The following is a 21,533-nucleotide window of genomic DNA, read 5'->3' as shown; positions in this document are numbered from 1 at the left end:
AGATGCTTTTAAAGGCCGGGAAAAACAAGCCATCTTTGATGCTTGCCGGCACTCAAGGAGAGCCATCAGCAGCCAGGCAGAATCCCTGGCGTCTCTTCTGTGTGTATGTGTGTATAAAATTTTGCGCGCTCCCAATCAAAAATCGCAAGCACTTGCACGCACACGCCAGCAAGCACTTATCGAGGATTAGTGCCTTTTTCCATGCAAATTCGCCTCTTCGGCCGTGCAGATTGCAGAGGAAGATGTTTTGTTTTGCATAACAACCCCGGGGATCAACCGAATGGGCTGTGTGGCACAAATCAAACGATAGAAATTTTAATATATTGCTTGTTTATTTGCGATAACATGAGCTTCTATTTTCCCCATTGTCAGTGATTTATGCACCACGTTTTTAGATAATTGTATCTATGAATATGCAAATTACCTGCTCCCAGCAGTTAAAACAAAACAGTTTTTCACGTTTAAAAAACTAGGTTTGTCGAAAAACAAATGTACAAACATTTTTTAAAAAACGCACCCGGTAAACGCTGTTTGTCAAAGTTTCCAACCATCTTTGGTGAGATCTCAGTCGGTATTTTTGTATTTTGATAAAATGCGCGTCACAAAATTTTGGCTTGCTGAATTAACAAACATTGCACTTAATCAATCAACTCATTCATCACACGAGTAAAAGTGAAAAGCACCGCAATGTCACCCATCGCACCTCACCATGCACAAACGCAACATGTGAAATTTATTCATTAGCAGTTCATTCAAAACAGCGGCGTAATTGACGCTTCAACAGGCAGTTTCTCTCTAGGCAAAGAACGAGTCAGACTAATCAGCGGCACACGTCGCTGTCCGCTGCGCACACGGCGTCCGGCTGCGCAAGGAAAATGCGGCCGTTTGCGCACGCGCACAACTGGAACACGTCCTGGCTGACGCGTCCGCTCGGCGCACCACCTTTGCCCGCCTCGCGCAGCCCTGGCAGGAACACGTTCGCAGCCTCCAGTCGCACCTGAAATTTAATTTTTTATAGTGTAACGCGACGCTTGACGCAAAAATGCTCACCGTGCCCGCGACGGACTGCAGTTTCAGGTCCGTCAGGCAGCTAGCGCTAATGTCACCAGCGCGCGACTCGATCGCGACACCCTGAGGCGCTTTTACTTGAAGGGATCTAGTAGGGGATTCTAATCTGAAAATGATAATGGATATGGATTGTGTGTTTGTTTTACGGCAGGAACTAATTAACTGGAAAATAAACTATAGAGCAATTAAAATTGATACTAAAAAAACTTATTTTTAAAGATTGTCTTTGACGAAGTTTCTGAGAACACCAATCGATTCATGAGAGTCGAATTAGGTAAAGTGGATATTTTTTTCTGACCAAAAAGTCCAGCGCGACATGCGAACTTTTTTCCCGCTAAAACAATATAAATGCGAGAAGTGCGCATGCGTCAGAGCTGGCTGGATCTGACAAAGAAGTCACTTCTACAGGCGGTCTCTCTGCAAGTGCTTAAACCAGCTCTGCATGATGCATGCGCGCTTCTCACATTCATATTGTTTTGGCGGGAAAAAAGTTCGCACGTCGCGTGACTTTTTGGTCAGAAAAAATATCCAATTTACCTAATTCGACCCTCCAGAATCGGTTGTTGTGCTCAGAAGCTTCTTCAAAGACTGACTTTAATTTTGCAACCTTTTTTAATTTTACTACATACCTCAAATCAAATCCAGAGTCGGCCCGGACAACAGGTGTCTGGACGCTCCCTTCAAAGACGGCACCGCCAGTGACCCTTAAGCTGTCCGCCCCTACCTCCACCTCGCTCCTCGTGGCCGAGAAAAGTACATCACCTTTGGAGTCGGTGACCCTGAAGCCTCGCGCCAGGCACTCGAGATGATCGCTCCCTGCGAATACGGCGTTGAAAACCTATACATCTGTACAACTATGCAATGTTCTCACCCAAGAGGAGCTTGCTGACCGTGCGGCCCATGTGGTCTCTAGCGCTAATGGAGAAGTTGTGCGATGAATCGACGCTGATCGGCGCTCCAGGACGCGAGCGGATCGTCGAGGCGACCAACGCGTCGAGCACCATCGCCCGTCCTCGAAGCTGCAGGCCGTCTTCGACTATTTTTAACTTTCCCATGCCATCCTGTTTAACACACGAAAGAAAATAATACGCTATTAATTAATTTTTCAAGGCAAACTATAACAAAAGGGCACTTCAAGCCGAGATAATCGAGCAGAAAATTGACTTTGGTCTGACTGCGAGTGTTGTCACACAACAATGCACAAAGTGTAACTCTCTTGTCGAGCCAGAAATATGAAGCCTCAGCGGATTCGAACTGCAGCAACAAACACAGACGGAGCAGCAGACTCTCTCCGGCATAGCGCCATTACTCACTCACTGGCGCCAAATATTAATTACGAGGAGCCTCAACAACAGAAGTGCCGCGCGCGATATACTCTAGTTTAATCTTGCCACTGGCAAAATGGGCATTCTGGTTTTACGCCTGCAGCTCCGTGATGTGATGAACCGCGGGCCCAGCGAGGGGTCCTTTCACGCTCAGAGGGCGTTCGGGAATCGCTACCGAATTATGTGTGTTAATACAAACACTGCACTTTCGCAGACAGTAACAAATACTCCGTTGCCTTGTGCAAGGAGCAACCAGTAAAGTTTACATCCAGATATTATTACATAGTGGTTTATTTGTGTTTTAGCAAATGTGCCCCATTAATTATTCACTGAAATTGACTGCAAATGAGAATGATATTCCATGAAAAATTCATTTTAAATACAAATGGTGAAAATGCAATAAAATTCACATTTATCAAGAACATGATATTTTCTTTTTCAGCAAATGAATTGTGTTTATAAAACTTCATTTGTCGCTGACAATGTCGTGGTAGTAAAAATGAAATGAGACGAGCATTAATAAAATCAACTGCTGCTGCTCTCCCTTATTGCTGTTTCACGAGAGATTCCTTTCCATGGCGATGCACAAAAAGTGCTGGTCTGATGCGAGAAGGCTGAGCACCAAGCAGCGCGCAAGGGAATCGGAGAAGGCCAGGCGGCAAGAAAAAAGAGAAAACTGTATATTTACGGTTAATTTAGACAGAACAGGTGAATAAATTCTCTGTTAATTAAGCAGGTGCTCTCCTTTTTCTTTGCCAAGGGTGTTTGCTCGTCTCGGAACTCAATTAGGGTGCGCAAACACGGGCTCAAATTATGATTAAATCGCGCTCTTGCGCGCTCGCGCCAGTAAAAAATGCAATCGTCTACGCGGGAGCAGCGAAATAATGCGGTGCAGGAAAAGAAAAAGAGGAGCTCGCACGCGGAATTGGGTGTACGCGTGTATGTATGTATATACGAGCGGGCCGCACATCACGGTTATTGCTGCCATTATGATCTAATTTGCCCTTTTTGATCTTCCATCGAGGCGCGAATAAAGTGGATGAGCCAATAAAAGCAGCAGCCGCACTATCACTCTCCGAAATGCGAACACGCGGGGGAAAAAGTGAGTCGGCCCACGCGCCGTTTCCGCGCTCATTTCTCAGCCCCTCAAACGGGCTGATTCATGCACTTCGACCATTCAAAATGCCACTCTATATAGGTGCCACGGCACTCAATTTAACTGTCGAATGCGAAAATGCCCTTTATTCGTCTTACCTGGGCAGTGAAAAATTGCTTCTGCGCCCCGCGACGCATGAAATAAAACAGATATCCGAGAGCTGCACGATACTGTCGTTCAATTATTGAGTGATTTTACAATAGCTTTTCCCATAGGCAAATTATAGGGCTGTGAAAATAAGACGGGAAATATTCGACTATTTTAAGACTGTTATTTGGAGAAAAATCGACGGTTTTAGACGGTTTTCTGAAACAATTTACTCGTTTTTCGGCCACAATTTTGCATATTTCCGATGTTCTTGCCTAAACTTTGTTATAAATGTCATATTCCTGACGAGCAAGCACGAAAAAATAAAAAAACTTATGATTTAAAATAGAAAATGTTGAGCTAAATTACGCAGTGGATCATTTATCCTTTTTACTGGGAGGGACTCAAGTCAAAAGTTATTCCAACCCTCGAACCATTTCTATCAATACAAAGTAAAAAAAAAATCGAAGTGCAGAAGATTGCAAAAAAAATAAATCATGATAGTAGGGAATATTTTAAAATGCAAGCTGTAACATTTTTCAGATAAAGTTGGGAATAGTGTTGAAGGGGTGGTTAGGGAGAGGGTTGAAGGGACGTTTGATTTTGGACCCAGCCAACCCGCACTGATTGTGAAAACGGTGACAAAGAAAGAATCATTTTTATTCTCTTTGCTTGAAAATTTTTCTTAAAAATTAAAACTGTGGGAAAAATTTCTACTGTTGAAGCAAAAGCATGCACTTATCTACAGATTTTCAGTCAATTTAGACGGTTTTATACTGTTTATAGACGCTTTAGATGGTTTTAAGTTTGGTTCAAATGGCATAAAAGTGCATGATTTGTGCTCATTGGATTGTCCCGCAACGATTGGAAGCTCAGGAAAAAATAGTCGGTCGTCTTAATTTTACAGCCCTACAAATTATTACTATAAAAATTATAAAAAAAAATTGTACAGTACAGCAGCTGTTTCAGCCCCGCAGGCCTCATCAGTAGATCTTTACCTCCAAAACAAAATTCATAGCGATCGTTGAAAAAAATTCACCTGCACTCATCTCTGAGAGGAAACGACAAGAGAAACAGCAACGAAATTAACTTGAATCCCTTTGATAGAAAATCCTCCAACGAAAATTCAACGAAGCCGAAACCTATCGTTCAAGTTAATGTAAAAACCGGCACGTGGCTTGCTTGCTTGGGTGGATGCGGTGACCACAATTACAAAAATCTGATAAAATTAAGCAATCAATCACGTTCGTCCAATTTGTAGTCCACTTTTCTTTTGTTGTGCTGAAGAGAAGACAGACTAAACACGAGACGGCAGAGTTAATCTCAAGATCGGATTTCCACAAGCAGAAAACACGCGGCTCGCAGACTGCTGAACAAACAATTCATCATTGTGAGGTCCGCGGTGCTAAACCTACTTTTCAAGCAACTCCTTTGTTCTGCCGCTGCCTCAGATTCACTCTGCTCCTTCCGTTCAAAAGACATTAAAAATCGTACGTGCGAGGCCAAATTTAAACTCGCAGTTAATGTTGGTGAGCGCGAGAGCCAGTAACCAGTACTGCCCTTTTTGGTTTATATGTGTATTTATTGATGAATGAACAATAAGAGAGAGCGCCCGGCCGGTGTTTACACTGATTCATTTTGTATTAATGCACCTGAATTATTGAATGGGAACACCATCAGGCGCATCATCACATGGTATTAAAGCAAATGAAAATATAGCACGTACACACACACACACACAGAGTGGAAAGCATTTTGCATCAAATCAAGTTAAAATGGGTCAGTTGCTGCAGCGCGGCCGGAACAGAGCAGCAACTGCATGCACGCGCGGCTGTTTGTCATCTACTTTAAAGGGCAGCATTCAGCCCTCGGACCAATTTGCGAATACTCATTATTGATGGACCGCTGGAGCGCATCACCGACCCCCCGAACGCACATACATATTGATAATAATGATTCGAAGCCGCCGCTGCTGCTGTTGGGGGTTATTTTTGACTCGGTGGCTGGAGTACACCTATAATTATCACCGCTGTTGCCAGCCTCTCGTATGTCAGGGCCAAATTTTATTACAACAGCCTATACCCGGAACATGAGCGTGCTGTATAGTTACGAAAGTATCGCATGTCTGATGAAAACGACCGTGCTGTTTTAAGCAAATAACAAGATGGGTATGAAAACGCCGCTGTGCGCGGCTAATGGGACAAAAAGCTAATAGTTGGTTGAACACACTGCGAGGATAATTACGACATAAACGCAGAAACAAAGAGCTCGTCGAAAACCTTACCGAGGAAAATTGCATGACTTTGAGCAGCCAAAGGGTGAGTGAGAGGTTGACAATCACCACGGCCACCAGAACCACAATCAACAAGTACAAGCACCGCTTCCGCCAACCATAGATGCCCACCGAGCCCCGAGGGCTCTCACTGGAGCTCATCGCTCTGAAACAAACGCAAAAAATGATCAGAATATTAAATTTTCGGATTAAATAAATTGTATTAAATTACTCAGAAGATATTATTATTATTAGGGTTCGCCAATCTTTAAATGCGCAAAAATTCGCCAGGGTTTTTTAAACCACCAGTTTTTGGATTTTCCTCATTTTTTTAAATTTTACACCGAAAATTCACATTTTGCGCAATTAAAGTCAGAAATTTTGGAAAATTATGATGGAGTGTTAAAATTTTTGGTCTTTAGAAACCAGTGGCTTTTATACTGATCTTGTAAAATCTCTTTTTTTGTCATATTATATCCACCACGAGTATTTTTGATCCTCAATAAAATGCATGTGTTTAGGAAAAATTCTCAAAATTCCGGAAGAAAATCGCAAAAAACTTTACAATGCAGTGTTTTATTCTGAACAAATGCGGGAACCCAGATTATTATACATAAATATGTATTCGTGATTTTGTCTAAATATTTCAAATTTTTAACAAAATTAAATAATTTTATTCATAACCAATTATTTCATTTTATTAACAACAATGGAACATAATCTCTTAAAATTTCTCAAACCTGAAGAGAACAAGAAAAAATTAAACTAATAAAAACTTGCCGGTCACAAAGGGTTTTACATGTTCATCATTTCGTAGGAAACCCTGATTCAGTGTGACATTATTTAATTTATTTACAAATTTATGGCAAAATCAAATTCTTGAAATCCATTTTTAGACGCTGTCAACATGTTGTGTCTCTCTATTTTGGCTCTGCTTAGAATTTCGCACTATTTTTAGCTGCTGAGGAGCGCGAGGCGCGTTGAAAATTAAAATTCCAAACTTTATGTACCTACCGAAGAGGATATAAAATTCAATTCCGAGAAGAAGACTTCGGCGTGTCGTGTGTAACTAATCAATCATCCCCGGGGACAGCAAGCAAAAATTTGACGTCGACCAGCACACAATGGCAATTTACCACACCCAGCAGCAGCTGAGAGCTAATTAATTGCCTCCGCGAGAATATACATCCGCACATACACACAATATACACGGCAGCCAAAGAGTATTTTGCATTTCAAAACAATCGGGAGAGCAATCGAGCCGGCAACCAGGCTATCAGGGCGTGAATTAGCGCGTCATAGCGTCCGTTAAAATATTAATTTAACGCGAAGCAACAACTCCCTGCGAGAGTATGCTCTCCGAGTGCGATATTATGCTCGGCGAGTGTATTATTATCATCCGCAGGGCGCCATCCACCTCGGCGCATTATAATCAAGAGCCCAATACCGATGATTGTGAGCTTCGTACATTCATTCACGGCTAATTATCCGCGTTTTATGGGCGCAGCTTTTACGACGAGGCTGTGAAGCCGGCCGCGGATTTTACTGCCGGCCGTAAACACACACACACACATACGCACGGTGGCGGCGGCGGCAGTCGAAAAGCCGCCTCCACCGACCGAGTCGACACTGTGCATTCTGCTCCGACCAGATGGATTTCTGATCGGCGCGAGCGAGGCCCTTAATTAAAAAGTCAACAAGACGCGCGTCTCTGGCTGGCTCTCGGCGCCTGCCTATGCGCCCCGTTGCCGCTCTTATCTGCGCACAGACACGCGGCCTTAATCGCCGGTAATTGCCTCGGAATTTGCATTCAAATGTCTCTGTTGCGCCCTCGAAATAATTATCTCGCTCGCTGCAGGGCTCTCGCCACGCCGAATATTTATAATATCGAGAGCACCAGAAGCCGTCTCCTCTAGGCGTTTGAGCGCCTTTTTGCTCCGAAGGAAAGGGTTGCGCGGCCAACTCTTGGGCGTCATGCCAACGGGATTATGTTTTCTTCAGAGGGTTGCCGCGCGCGATAATTGTATTCTTCGTGGCGAGGATGTCATCTTTTTGGTATTTAGCTCTCCTGTATGTGAAAAACACCAGCAGCTTCGTTAAAAAAAACAGCCGTAAAACTCAAAGGAAAAATTGACGGTTGAAAAAATTTGAATGTGAATTAGTATTTAGAATCATATTTGTCAAGCAAATAATGACAGTGATCTTTCATTAATAAAAAATAAAACAATTCAGTATTAAGATTTTAATATAAAATTCCTTCATTTGATAAAATATCTTCACGATTATTTTGAAAATTAAAAAAGCTCGGTTTTATTTCTAAATATAGCTGGATATGCCTTACCTTACTAATTCCAATTTATCTAGACTAAAATTATAAGAAGGGAAATTTTCTGTTAGATATATATTGATTTAAAACAATGTGGGAATGAAAAGTCGATTCAAATAAATTTATAATCTACAATTAATTGGATGAACCCCTAATAAATAAGGTTACTTCTCTGTCTCTGCGACTCCATTGCTAAATTAGCCTAGTTTCGCATAATATTGATTTGTATTTAATCATTCTCATGTGATTAGCCAATAATTTAGCTATTTAGGGAAAGAAAACTGCAATTGATTTTTATTTTTTCCTTTAAATCCACCACCAAAGCGAGTTTACCGTGAAATTGGGCTGCAGGTGACAGTCGGAACTAGTTGAACACTTTTTTGGATGTACGAATTTTTTTCTTTTCATAATAAGAGAATCTTTTACAGCCCGAAATTGTATGCATGATATAGCCAATTAAGTTAATTACAAACTTTGTTCGATTGTTAAATATAATTAAAACCAGGCCCTACATATATTAAACACGCTAAAACTTAAGAATATAAAAGTCATAATAACAATCTGTCTGAGCAAAACATGTTTATAACAAAGGAAAAAGGAAATTAAAATTCACGGCGGGAAACTTTTGCACCCGCAAGAGGGCGGCCGAATGGTGGGCAGGCGATTCAGCGTCCATCAAACTCCCCTTCAGAAGTAAACACATAATCCACTCTCTCACACACAGCGACGAGCGCCGCGCGGCATTATACTTAATACACACGCGGGTGTAGGGTGCGATTAATTCAAGGGTTGGGATTGCACTCGCATGGTATACTCGTATGATGGATTCAGGCGGTGCGGCGCGGGTCGATGCATATCGCGCGATTGATTGTCCGAATTAAGCGATTTCGAGCGTCACGAACACCTTTTCCTGTCGCTCATTGTTTCTCTCCTCCAACAGCTTTATTGCGGGCGAGTGCTCTTGTTCCGCCAACATGCAAGCTACGTGTTCGAAGGAGCAGATATTCAGGCGCTGGCTCAGACGCCGCGCATTATATAAGTGCGGGCGGGGGTTTGTTTGCAGGTCTCATTGTCACACGCCCGCCCGGTGTCGGGATGGAGTAATGAAATTCCGATGCCGCCATAATTCACACACGCGCGCGCGGCTCACTTTTATCCGAGGAATGTCAAATTACCTCGAGGAAATATGCCTCGCCTGTCACTGCCCCTGTCCCATTATCTCGCTGAATTTTTCAGCGTGCCACCGCGCGTTTCCTTTCTTTTTCAAACCCTTTTCGCTTTTCTTCTGGCCGCGTGTGCTCGGAATCCAATTCCTCTAGCTCCATCCTTGCCGCTTTTCCCTCGTCTGCGCGACAGGATGAAATTCGAACGCCGCCAAAGTAGCCGTGTCCTCGCCCAAGGGGGAAAACGCCCGGCTTTCCGAAACGCAATAGCCACTGAAGGTGTTGTGTTTGACTAAATTATTCAAATTTTGTACGTGTCTTAGGATGCACAGGGAGATGTATATTGCTTTGCCTGTATTTTGATTTTCTAACACCACGACAAAACTACTTTTATAGCTTCACGATCCTTTGAAAAAAATATCTATACAGAAAGAATTTCCTCTCTTCTTCGTGAAAATTTGATTTTTACATTTCTGATTCAGAGCAGTGGTAGAATAATGATTTGCAAAGCTAAAAATGAAGCGAGCATGAGTGCTGAGATCAAGGCAGATAAATCCCCAAGGACCGAGTAATTGAGAGGAGAAACAAGGTCCAGTGGCGGCGGCTCTCGAAACAGTCGATTGGCGAGAGGCATCCCCTCTTTGAAGAGGCCACTTTTGTACTTTATTCCGGGCATATTCGAGACATTTTCCGCTCCATAAATCCTGATTGCACGTCGCTCGCATTTTCCTTTCTGCCCGGCTCCATCGACTACATGTGCAGCACGAAAAAAATGCAAATTAGGTTTTTGCCGGGGATTTGTCGGGCGGCGAATTAAAAGTCGCACAAAGGATAAGAAAATGGGCGGCTGATCGGATTAGCGCTTAAGAGGATCCGACGGGAAAAATTAGAATTCAAGGCTTCTCGGCAAAAGGTGCCTTTTACTTTCAAATCGCGAATCAGAAGTTTCAATTAACATGCGACGAACAGATAATATTTACCCTGAAGGGCAAACTTTGCGGGGGGCCGAGCAGAAATTAAGCCGCGCAAATCAAACATCAGAAATGGGGAGAGGGGTTGTTTTTTGATTTGTAGTCGCATCTGCTGCCTCTCGTGTCTGTTCAAATAAGACCCAAAGAGAGCCAATAAAATAAAGCATATATCCCCGTGTGTGTGTGTGTGTGCGGATAGATCGAGCTGCCGGCGCGCCCGCAAAAGGACGGACGACTCCATCGCATGTTGTCCCAACGACCGCACCAGCTCATTGATTCCTCAAATCCTCAGCAGACCGACCTAGCGCACAAATACCTCCTATACGTGTGTGTGTGTGTTTGTATTTGCATACGTGCGCGCACCCCGACAGACAGACAGCCCGGAAAAACATTTCCTCCGCCAAGGCAAACGTCGCTGCTCGGATTTGATTTTAATTCTTTGACTCTGCTGTCTCAGCGAATGCAATTGATTTCAGTCCTCATTGAGCCACTCCTTGCTGCAAGATACTTACTTCCCCCTTTTGTTTGTTTACAGCACACCGAGGAACGCTTGTTTAGACTTCAGCTCCCAATCGCATCGATTGACTGATGGCATTCCCAAGTCTGTCTAATGAGGAACGCTTCATTGTTGTTCAATGTGAATCAATTTAACTCACAATCAGAAGGTAAAGCAATCGCAAGTTACGATAACATTCCTATATATATAATGATTATATCTGGCTCAATAGAGGTTTTTACAAAGGCTAATATACATATGTTGGCAAGGTAAAAACCAATATTATGACACATCTGGGGGTTGGAAACTGGCGAGAACCTGTGTTTTTAGATTAATAAATTTTCAGTCTTTTTTCACGGGATTGTTTAAGACCGTCTTTGACAAAGTTTCTGAGTACACCAATCGATTCTTGAGGGTCTAAGTATAGGTAAAGTTGATATTTTTCCAACCAAAAAGTCCAGGGTGACGCACGAACTTTTTTTCCCGCCAAAACAATATGAATGCGAGAAGGGCGCATGCGTTAGAGCTGGTTTGAGCACTTGCAGAGTGACCGCCTGCACGAATGACTTCTTTGTCAGATCCAGCCAGCTCTGACGCATGCGCATTTCTTGCATATACATTCATATTGTTTTGGCGGTAAAAAAGTTATACTTGTGCTACGCTCGTCGCGCTGGACTTTTTGGTCGAAAAAAATATTCTACTTTACCTAATTCAACCCTTAAGAATCGATTGGTGTGCTCAGAAACTTCGTCAAAGACGGTCTTTAAAATGATAATCAGCTATTTTAAAATATTAAAAAAAAATGCAAGCACTGCAACGAAAATTTGTCATTCCTAAACGAGTCACGGCAAGAACATTGACAGAAAATAAGGAGTTTAAAATTATAAATTGATTTGTTATATATTTCGAGGTGAAAAACAACTTTTAAAATAAATAGTTTTACTTTAAAGGAACATCAAATATGTACCAAAGTTTTTGCGCCTTGAACGTTCCTCTACACTTGCTCGGCAAACGCGCAAAACCAACATACCCCTTGACTACCGCGTGCAAATATCCTATTATACGTGTGGCTAAAAACATATTGCAGAACACTCATGCCCGAAGGAAACGGTTCGCCCGAGTTTGTATATTATGGATTTTTATTTTCACCCTTCTCTTCTCGACTGTGTTGTTTGGCTTATGGTCGGACCATGTTTCCGTCGCAATTTCTCGAGTGTTTTCGGCGCGAGCAGAGTAATATATGCATTGGTATAGATGCGTCCCGTCTATCAGGATATTCATCACCGCGCCGCATATTCCATAAATAACCCTAAACAAAAAATGTATGCGGTAGCAGCGCGCTCTCAACAATGAACCCTGCCATCTGACGTCCCACTTTTCTATTTCACTCTCACGCTCGTGCGCCTATTTTACATACGTATAAATAGTTCTGTCCGCGAGATAAACCAACCAACTCGATTCCGCGGCCGAGCCAAACTCACGAGTCTCGACGATAATTTATTTTACATCCCTCTCTCTTTCTCGCACGCTTGCATCGGAACTGCTTCGAAAACAAACTATTTTGCTAAGCAGTCCTTTGAGATTCGTTCTGCGCTAAATAAGCTCCACTGCAGCAATTTAATTGTGCCAGAACTATGGAAAAACTAGTTTTTCGTTTTTCACCCGGATAAACTTTCAACGCGGGAATAAAAGATGTGTGCATGTTCTGTTGGCTTTCCATCGGAATGTTATTCTGTGTATTTTTTTTATTTGTAAACGGTCGAGCGTGGAATTCCTCGACTCAATTACGAAAATTTACAGAGCGATCCATGGATGCAGAGCGTTGAGAGCGCGCGGTGCCTCAAAAAGCGAGCTATGGGCTGCGCTAAAAGCAAAAAGTAGCACTCCGAATGTGACAAGTCGGCGTGTGAAGTGTTTTTGAGCGTGTGCCACACAAGAAATAGCGCTTACAGCTGAGTGATGTGAAATATTCCGGATTTAGTCTAGTTGGCCTCGGCCCAGCCACCCTCACGGGCTCAAAATAGTGAGTCGGAATCGAACCCTGTCGACGAGAGTGTCCCAGGAGGCGAATCCTCCTCGGACTGCTTACCTTTGCGTGTGTCCCGCCAGCCTCGGTGTCCCAGACACTGGCCGCCGACTCGCCGTTCCGCCAGCGAGTTGGCCGACGGCCAGCCAGGGTGGCCAACCGAGCCGCCGACGAGGCTGTGCACAGCCGGAGTCTGCTCACGGCAATTTCGCGCCGGAAATTGGGCGGAAGAAGGCCATTAATTGGCCCAGACGGACGACCGGCCGGCCCGACCCCTGACCTGGCCCTGCTCGCTCACATACCCCCCACCTGATGCGCGTTTCAGCCGGAGGGTGGCCGGGGGGTGGACACACGAGAGAGCATATTACCGGCTGCACGCTTCGCCGAAGTGCTCCTCTTGCAGCTGCTCATTACTGCTAATGTAGTCTAGTTGGATTGCGTTCTATTTCCAGACGCAAATAGAATCAAAAAGCATGACCTGAAAAAAACTAATGGCTCCAAAAAGTCATTTGAATTTAAATTTTTTTCGTGCAATATTTCATGCTTTAGCAGACGGTGAAAAACGATTTTTCATCTCTCTGATGTCCGCTGAAAAAAAGTATCAACGCAATATTGAGGATTTGTTTACAAAACAATCGCCACTGTTCTCTCCCATGAGAGGATTGGGCAATTTTGCAAGGCAGGTAAACATTGGATTGCGCAGGGGGTGGCAAACGCACACGCTATTTTGCGTGGCGAACGTGTTCGTCCGGGAAAACCGGAACTCGGTGTGGCCGCTCGTCCGGCAAGAGCAGTTTATTAAAAATTGCCGAGTTTTTTGCGGCCGAAGTAATTTTTCAGACGGGAGAGTGTGTGTGTGTGTGCAGAATACAACGCGGCCGGGTCTCGATTGGCCCATAAATATGAGCAAACCGCGGCTAATTTCAACGAGCCAAAGTCCCGCGAGGCGGAGAAAGCGCAATTACCCTGGCAAAATATTCAAATTCCGCACGTTGGAACGCGACTCCCCGGGTAAAGGATGCGGGAATTTTTGTTTTTTACAGCCAAAAGGAGGATAAAAAACAACAAGCGGTGAGGAGAGAGAGGCGAGAAACTAGTTTCATTCGTTCAGCGCGCGTGAAAAAGTTTGGGAATCATCACCTGAGAGGGCATAAATCAAAGCCGGCGTTGCACCCCGTGTGTGTTTGCAAAAACAACTCCAAGTCGGCAACGGTAAAAAGTCCCCTCCGCCGCCACATGAATATTTTGTTGCGGTCGCTGGCTTTTTTAGTTTCGCCGCCGCTCCAAGCTGCCGCCGAGAGCACGTCGAATTCCGCGAGCTACCCGCCTAATATGAATAACAAATTGCCGCCTATGAATATTTACACTTACAAATTGGAAAGGGGTTAAAAGCGAATATCGTCGGTATCATCAGCAAATTGAAATCTGCTCTTTTGGTGACATAACTTGTCAGTTTCAATTAATAGCTGCCAATTTGAATTAAATTTATTGTGACGTATTGAGGATCATATTTAAATTTGTTCGCACATATTCAAAATTGTGATACATCCCTCCTCCGATAGAAGTTCTCACCCTCTCTAAAAATTCAAATACACGGGAATTTCACCCTCGCACGTAATCAGATTAGCGACGAGCAAAGTTTTCGCTCCCGAAAGATTTGCATCGGCTGGAGCTACCTTTTATTAGCAATTTATCCAATTTGGAAGTGAGTCCACCCCGAGGGTGCCCCGGGGAGTAATAAATAAAATCGGGCGGCATCCCCCGCCTGCGCTCGCCCGGACACATATCTGGCAATGGTCTGGCGCAATAACAGTAATAATAATATTTAACCCATCTGCTGCATTTGTATTATCGATTGTTGACTCGGATTTAAAACGGCCGGCGAACATCTCCGACGCCATAAATTAATCGCAAACCAAACTTTGGCCGTTCATTAGGCATGGCATTAATTCTCGCTTGAAACAGAACACGCAATAACCCCCGAGTCCAAGTTGTAGATGGATATTTGCAACCCTGAATGCACACCTGGGCTCGGCCATAATTTTGATTGTGCTGCATAGGAGTATTCCGATTGAATTAAATTAGCACACATGGAAATGATGCCTTTGATTTTGAATTGATAATTAATAGAGCTATCGAATGATAGGGTAACAATATTATTTTATCCAGTTCGCATGGATCAACTCTTGCATAAGATCATTAGTTTGATTGACTATATACTCCATGGTAAATCATCATCATTTATTCTGGGAATAAAATTTCGATGTTATCCATCTATTATTAGTTTTAAATTTTAATAAATTATTGGATATTTTTGTTCTTTTATCCTGTGAAAAAAAACAGACAAGCTATTTTGATTTTTAATCTTAAAGACCGTCTTTGACAAAGTTTCTGAGCACACCAATCGATTCTTGAGGGTCGAATTAGGTTTAAATGGTATTTTTCCGATCACAAAGTCCAGCCCGACTTGCGAACTTTTTTTCCCGCCAAAACAGTATGAATGCGAGAAGTGCGCATGCACCAGCTCTGACGCATGCGCACTATTCGCATTCATATTGTTTTGGCGGGAAAAAAGTTAGCACATCGCGCTGGACATATTGGTCGGAAAAATATCCACGTTACCTAATTCGACCCTCAGGAATAGATTGGTATGCTCAGAAACTTCGTGAAAGACGGTCTTTAAAGGCCCGACATTTTTTTCTCCTGCACTTTTTAATTTTTGACCATTTTCCCCGGCGGTTGGCGTGGCTGGCTGAGACCTCTAGAATGTATCGAAGCGAGGAAAGTCGGATGCTGCGGGGAAGCGTAAAAATGAATGATCTTGCGCAGAATCTAAAATATTAAACCGGTTCGCAGGCAGTGATTAGCACGTCAGGACGATGAGACAGAAGGGTATGTTGCAAGCCATTAGGCTGGCAATCAGACCGCGCGGAAAGAGGGCATCTGCAGCAGGGTGCTGGGTTTACTCGTTATGCGGCTGGCGTCGCAATCGAATATATAATGCGAGCGCGCGCCGCTGAATTATTCCTATTAGTTATAGCTGCTCCGGCGGGCGCGTCTCGTCATTCGTTGCTAGAAGCGGATTGCCAAGCGTGAGTATGTGTGACACCCGCCGCGGAGCAAAAATTAAATCTGTGCCAGCGTTTCAACTGCCTGCTGGTGAGTCTCCTTGTAAATGACACTCCTGACACCGTTGGCATTAATTTCGTAAGAAGGCACACGCACACACACACATTGCGTGAAATCCCTCATCTCGCCTGTCTCGGTTTGACTCCAGGAAATTATTTTCACTTGCGAGGACGCACGCCCCTTCACAGAAGACAGTGATGAATTAATTAATTTAAGGGTTGATTTCCGATGCAGATATGACTCTTAAGAGGTAATTGCTACTGAGAACTGACGTTTTGAGAAAGGGGTTTCGAGAAAGTGCAAGATTTAGACGCACCTCTAAAAATTTTGGTACATTATTCAGTATTGTGACATTTTGGGAGTCCCCTGACTCCACGCAGAACTGTTAACGATAAGTGCCCTTTTAGGCATAGTGAGTTTGGCTCATAATTTGCATGTCATTCAACGGTTATCGAGAAAAATTTTGACAAAGGTGTGTTTAATTTTTTAACATGTTCTCCATAGTCTAGTTTCTATAAATTTAAGTTTTTAAATTGTTTCATTTTATTTTAAATAGATAGGTGAACCCGAAGGACTTAATTTTTACCTTATTGCTATGAAATCAAAATATTTATGTACTTTATAAGGTTCCAAAAGTATTTAAGGTTTTTAAGAACCTTAAGTGCATAAATTTATATAGAAAAATATTTAGGAAGTCACGATCCAACATGTGTACTTATTGTGAATAATCAGATTACGAGACATTAAGCGTTATTTGGAAACGAAGTAGAAATGAATGTTCAAGAGGCGTAAATATTGCGTGCCTTTGTCAAATAGAATATTCACAGTCCAGTATACAAGCAGCATACCAAACAAATGGCCCTTTTGAACGCTCGAGTGGCCGTAGACAAGTGCGTATTGTGTATCTGATAAATGCCGTTTGAAGCAGTCGGCCAGAAAATGTCAATCAGGAGATGAAATATGTGCGAGAAGCGGACGAGTGAATTATTGCCAAGGCCTCTCTATATCATACAAGAGCGGACAATGGGTGCATTTTAAAGGAACGACACCGCATAAAAGCAGGTGCCATCTTGCAGTTTTGTGGTCGGTCTGCGTCAGGGGACGGCTCGCTGCGGACGCAAATTGAACTCGGGATATATATTTATGACCACGGTTAGACGACCGCCTTGAATAAATTATCCGCGGAAGGACGAGTTGCATTCTCGTCGGCTTGGAAACTTCAAACTTCAAACTAGCCAACAGGCACTGAACACACCGAATCAAAATTACTCCTCAAGACTTGGTAAGGAGCATTCCACATTCATGAGCCATTAAAATTGATCAAGAAGTGGTTTATGCTCAAAGAGAGGCTTGCAAATTTAGCTTTAGCATAATATCCACCAAATACTTTCATTTAAAAAAAAAAAATGGAATAAATGATAACAATGCAATTTAAAATACATAAAAAACGTCTCTTCTGTAGAGCCATGAGGTTGATCTTTCCTTTTATACGAGTTCTCGTTTAGACTCAGATTTAGATGCAGATAGTCGTACAATCGAAAGCAATGAACTTAAAAGCACTGCTTCTGGGCATCGAAAAAGTTGCAGTACATGTAAGGTCTCATCCGAGCGCTCCTTCCCGAAAGGATGAAATCATAGGGCAAAAGCAGAAGAGCAACGAAACTGCTCGGTCGTAAAAATGTTCTATGCCGTTTCTTACCGGTTTCAAGCAAAAATAAACTTAAACATTTTGTGCCTAAATATTTGATGTGGTTTCATATTATGGGATTGTTCTGCAGCACAGAGATAGAAATGAAGTAAAACATCTAAATGGACTCAATCAATTATATTTATTAAATAAACATTTCTATGTCAATGACCTTTAAATTGCAACAAAAGTAATGGAATTTGTTCTTCTCATCACTTTCTTTTTCCATTTTAGCTTGTTTTATATCACCGGGGGACGGATTGCGATCTGTGTTGGTTCCCGCGTGTCAGAAGTGAATATGGCATCGAAATAATGGAGGCCAATCAGGAGGCAGTCCAGCAGCCAATCAGAAGCGTCACAAAAGAGGCGTGCCGACCTAATAATTTTATTCCTGCGTACTTTGTTAAATTTCCATTAGCCTGATGTTCCATCTAACGGTCGATTCACCAATTATCGGGCTAATCAGAGCTGTTAATAGTAAAGAAATAGAAACAAAATTATTAACTGTGCTGAAGCCACTTCCAAGATAGATTTTCCAAGCCAATTTACTTTTACGTTTGTAACTTGCCCGCCGTACTCTACCAGACGCCATATCTGCGCGTCGCTTGAGTCCGGACCCCGGTGTTTTATATTATAGTATTTTTTGTGTGTTTAAAAACACAATACGACTTTCGCATTTTTTATTGAAATGTTCGGATAATATATTTTCTTAAACCGAAAGGCTCCACTTGCGTCTTGAAACAACAGACGTTAGAGCAGGCAAGCAGGGGCCATTAAGCAGAAACAAAAACGAAAAAGCATTTTGCTTACTCGACGCACAGCATCAGCATCAGCAGCAACGACTGAAATAATAAATAAGCGCGCCGGCAGAAAGTCGTCCAGTCGATTTCGTGGATCGGATTTATTTCTGCTGAGTTGGTCGGCCCGCTCCGCCGCTTGCACCAATCGTACCGCGCCCTTTGTCGATGCAAATTCATTTCGTGGCCGATAATTCGAGCAGAGGACGGGGGCTTTTAAAAGGAATCGGGTCTGCCGGCGCCCCTGGGGCTGTTGCGCCGCTAGGGGCCGCCGTGCGTCGACAGAATCGAGTGGGCCGCGCGCTCTGATGATATTTGTCACCGGGGACCAAACACCAAACACGCATTTGCATCCGCCTGTCCGATTCAATCGCGATTACGTTTTAATTCCGTCCTCGACCGGCGATAATAACCGCGCGAGTCGAGAATATGAATTCGCGCGAGCAATTTTTAACGCTCGTTCCGGCTTATGCCGCTGCGCGAGTTTCGAAAGCAGGTCAGCTTAATGTAACGGCCTCGCGGATTTCTTCCAGCTTGTGTGCAAAATTGAGATTTTCTTTTTCCGGTTTGACGATTGCACTCGCTCTGTCGCTGCTATCAGCATAAAGCCGACACAGTTCAAGTTTTAATCGGTATTTACCAGCCAAGTGCCGTAGTTTGTGTTTGCATAAGTGTTCCGCGACCTTTGGAATACCAGAGAAGTGTAAAAAATATTTTTGTTATTACTATAAAAATGAGTGGACCTAAAAGTACAATTTAACATTAAAATTTTAGATTAGAAGCTTTTGGTATTCATAAAAATAAAATTAAACTAAATTTCCTCCCTTAAATAAACTTGAAATTAACCTTATCTCATTTTCAACGTTTCAAAAATTTAACCTAGTGATTAAAGGGAGAAGAAATTTAAAAATTGAATAAAGTTAAGAATATGTGGTTTTAATCTGGGATAATTGAAAAATTTAAAATTTATCTGTCTAGAAACTAGAAAATACACAGTACATGTTTTATGAATTATCTTTCTATCTTTTAATGACTAAATGAGAATGTTAGCCCCTTCTGCGTAACCACCAACGAGCGCCATGTGCACCCAATGCCATCATAACATGCCGCAAGGGGTGAGTCCAGTCTCGTGGTATTTCACTGAATACCATTAAACAGATCCCATCCCTCTTTTATTTCCTATATACTAATTATATTATTAAAAACAAATAAAATATGAATTTAAATTAAATTTTACAAATATAAATACTAGATAATCTTTGTAATTGATATTAATAACAACAAACTAGTCAGGAAAATGCATGAATGTTAATTTTCATCAGCAGTCAGGTTGTTGCGCAAGCAAATAGGAAGCAACAAAAGAGAATCGGTAAGCAAAAAGCAAACAGGGTGTGTTTGCAGACCGCGCCTACCTTTCGTGCGTGTCCATGGCGGGGGAAGACGGCGCCGCATGCAGGCTCCGCTCCGGGCGGCGCTGCAGGAGCCACTGATTGCGAGTGCTCCACCCTGGTCCTCGACGGTGCGATGTGTTGTTGTGGCTCTCCTCCGCCGCGCGCCAGCCACGCGGGCGCACACACACTAAAACAAGTGGAGCAGCCGAGTGTGTACTTGAGAGTAAAATGCACCCGCACTCCCGCACACAGAGCCGATACACTCGCGCTTGCACTCCACTGACAGACTTACTGACTGCTCGCCAACTTTTCCAGTTTATCGAAAAGTATGGGTGTTGCAGGCTCTTCAAGTCGTTGAGAGCTTCGTTAATTAGTTTATAATGAGAGAAATAATGTCAGAATATTGATTAGATCGAGCATGAAAGATTCCTTGAATTTTCACGGTTCCGCCAAATAATAAAAGTCGTGTCAAAATATAAAATTAATTATTTTTACAAGAAAATAAAAACCCCCCAAAAAAGATTAAAAAGCAAATAAATTATTTTCTCTTTCCTCACACCTGACTTTGTAGAAAAAGCTTTTGGCCCAAGCAAGATTCGGGCGCGTCGCGAATTCTCCAGCTCGCAAAAGTTGGCCAAGAGTTATGTTCCGTGTCGACAGATCGAAAACGGAATCGCGCGAAACCAGCTTGAGCCACGTGTGATTTACGACGCTGATTGCTGTTTGATGAGCGCCAATTAAGAAAGCGACAAAGTCTACCCGGCCGGCGTTCCCCAATCCCCTCGAAAATCCAACTCTTGGCAAAGATGGTCGTCGCATACAGTCTCCCGCACTGGCAATCGTTCACTCAAAATGCAAATGGGCAATAACCATTCTGCAGCCGAGGATGCTCAAGTCCCCGGCACCGAGTTCTTTCAGCAAAAAGACATATCTATTATGACGCAGAACTCCAGCTTTGGCCATCTCATTAGAGATTTTCACAGAATATACAAGGCAAGCCCATGCGAAACGCTAATTTAATTTTTATGTCGAGGCACTTGAACACTAAATTTATACGTTTGATGATTAAAATAGATGAGCCATATAGGACAAAATATATACAGGATGCATTTCTGTAGCATTCGTTCCAATATTTCTAACAGTAAGTATTAGTATTTGAATGTTATAAAAGTATTCAATTGGGGTGACTTAAGTTAGGGAACTCTAGAGGAAAATTATCTCCTAATTTCATTATTTTACTGAAAAAACTGCGGTTTTTTGTGGTTAGTGATGTTAAAGACCGTCTCTGAGGAAGTTTCTGAGCACATCAATCGATTCTTGAGGGTCGAATTAGGTAAAGTGGATGTTTTGTTGCGACCAAAAAGTCCAGCGCGCTGTGTGTAGCACAAGTATAATTTTTTTTCCCGCCAAAACAATATGAATCTATTTTTGAGAACTGCGCATGTTGTGCCAGAGCTGGTTTGAGCACTTGCGCCTGTGCGAATGACTTCTTTGTCAGATCCAGCCGGCTCTGACGCATGCGCACTACTCGCATTCATATTGTTTTGGCGGGAAACAAAGTTCTGATGAGCCCTGAGGAGACGCAGCTGCTGTCAATTTGAGATAATTTTTTTCTTGCCACGCAACCACACAGGTTAAA

The 21,533-nt window shown here is 42.9% G+C and overlaps 1 protein-coding gene across 3 annotated transcripts; it reads right to left on the bottom strand.

Annotated features, from left to right (window-relative positions):
* Nucleotides 1–313: 313 nt before the first annotated feature.
* LOC135943576 (delta-sarcoglycan-like) lies at nt 314–20,015 on the bottom strand. 3 transcript variants are annotated; one of them, XM_065490201.1, is made up of 6 exons: nt 19,916–20,015; nt 5,921–6,074; nt 1,940–2,129; nt 1,698–1,884; nt 1,051–1,174; nt 314–997 (listed from the first exon to the last, which is right to left on the bottom strand). In XM_065490201.1, the coding sequence occupies exons 1-6, from the start codon at nt 19,930–19,932 to the stop codon at nt 821–823; spliced, it is 849 nt and encodes a 282-aa protein (XP_065346273.1). In that variant the 5' UTR covers nt 19,933–20,015; the 3' UTR covers nt 314–820. The 3 variants fall into 3 exon arrangements, with proteins under 3 accessions (XP_065346273.1, XP_065346272.1, XP_065346274.1); XM_065490200.1 differs by lacking the exon at nt 19,916–20,015 and adding an exon at nt 18,517–18,588; XM_065490202.1 differs by lacking the exon at nt 19,916–20,015 and adding an exon at nt 12,954–13,059.
* Nucleotides 20,016–21,533: the final 1,518 nt, after the last annotated feature.

Source organism: Cloeon dipterum, chromosome 4, assembly GCF_949628265.1.
Source record: "Cloeon dipterum chromosome 4, ieCloDipt1.1, whole genome shotgun sequence".
Lineage (NCBI taxonomy): Eukaryota > Metazoa > Arthropoda > Insecta > Ephemeroptera > Baetidae > Cloeon > Cloeon dipterum.
This window is presented reverse-complemented; position numbering and strand designations above follow the sequence as displayed.

Excerpts from the sequence above, each read along its gene's own strand:
- LOC135943576 (XM_065490200.1), bottom strand. The coding sequence starts at position 18,536 with ATGCTGATGCTGTGCGTCGA. Across the intron at positions 6,075-18,516 it reads ATGCTGATGCTGTGCGTCGA|AGCGATGAGCTCCAGTGAGA; the intron begins GTAAGCAAAATG and ends CGTTTGTTTCAG. Across the intron at positions 1,175-1,697 it reads GACTCTGGATTTGATTTGAG|ATTAGAATCCCCTACTAGAT; the intron begins GTATGTAGTAAA and ends TATCATTTTCAG.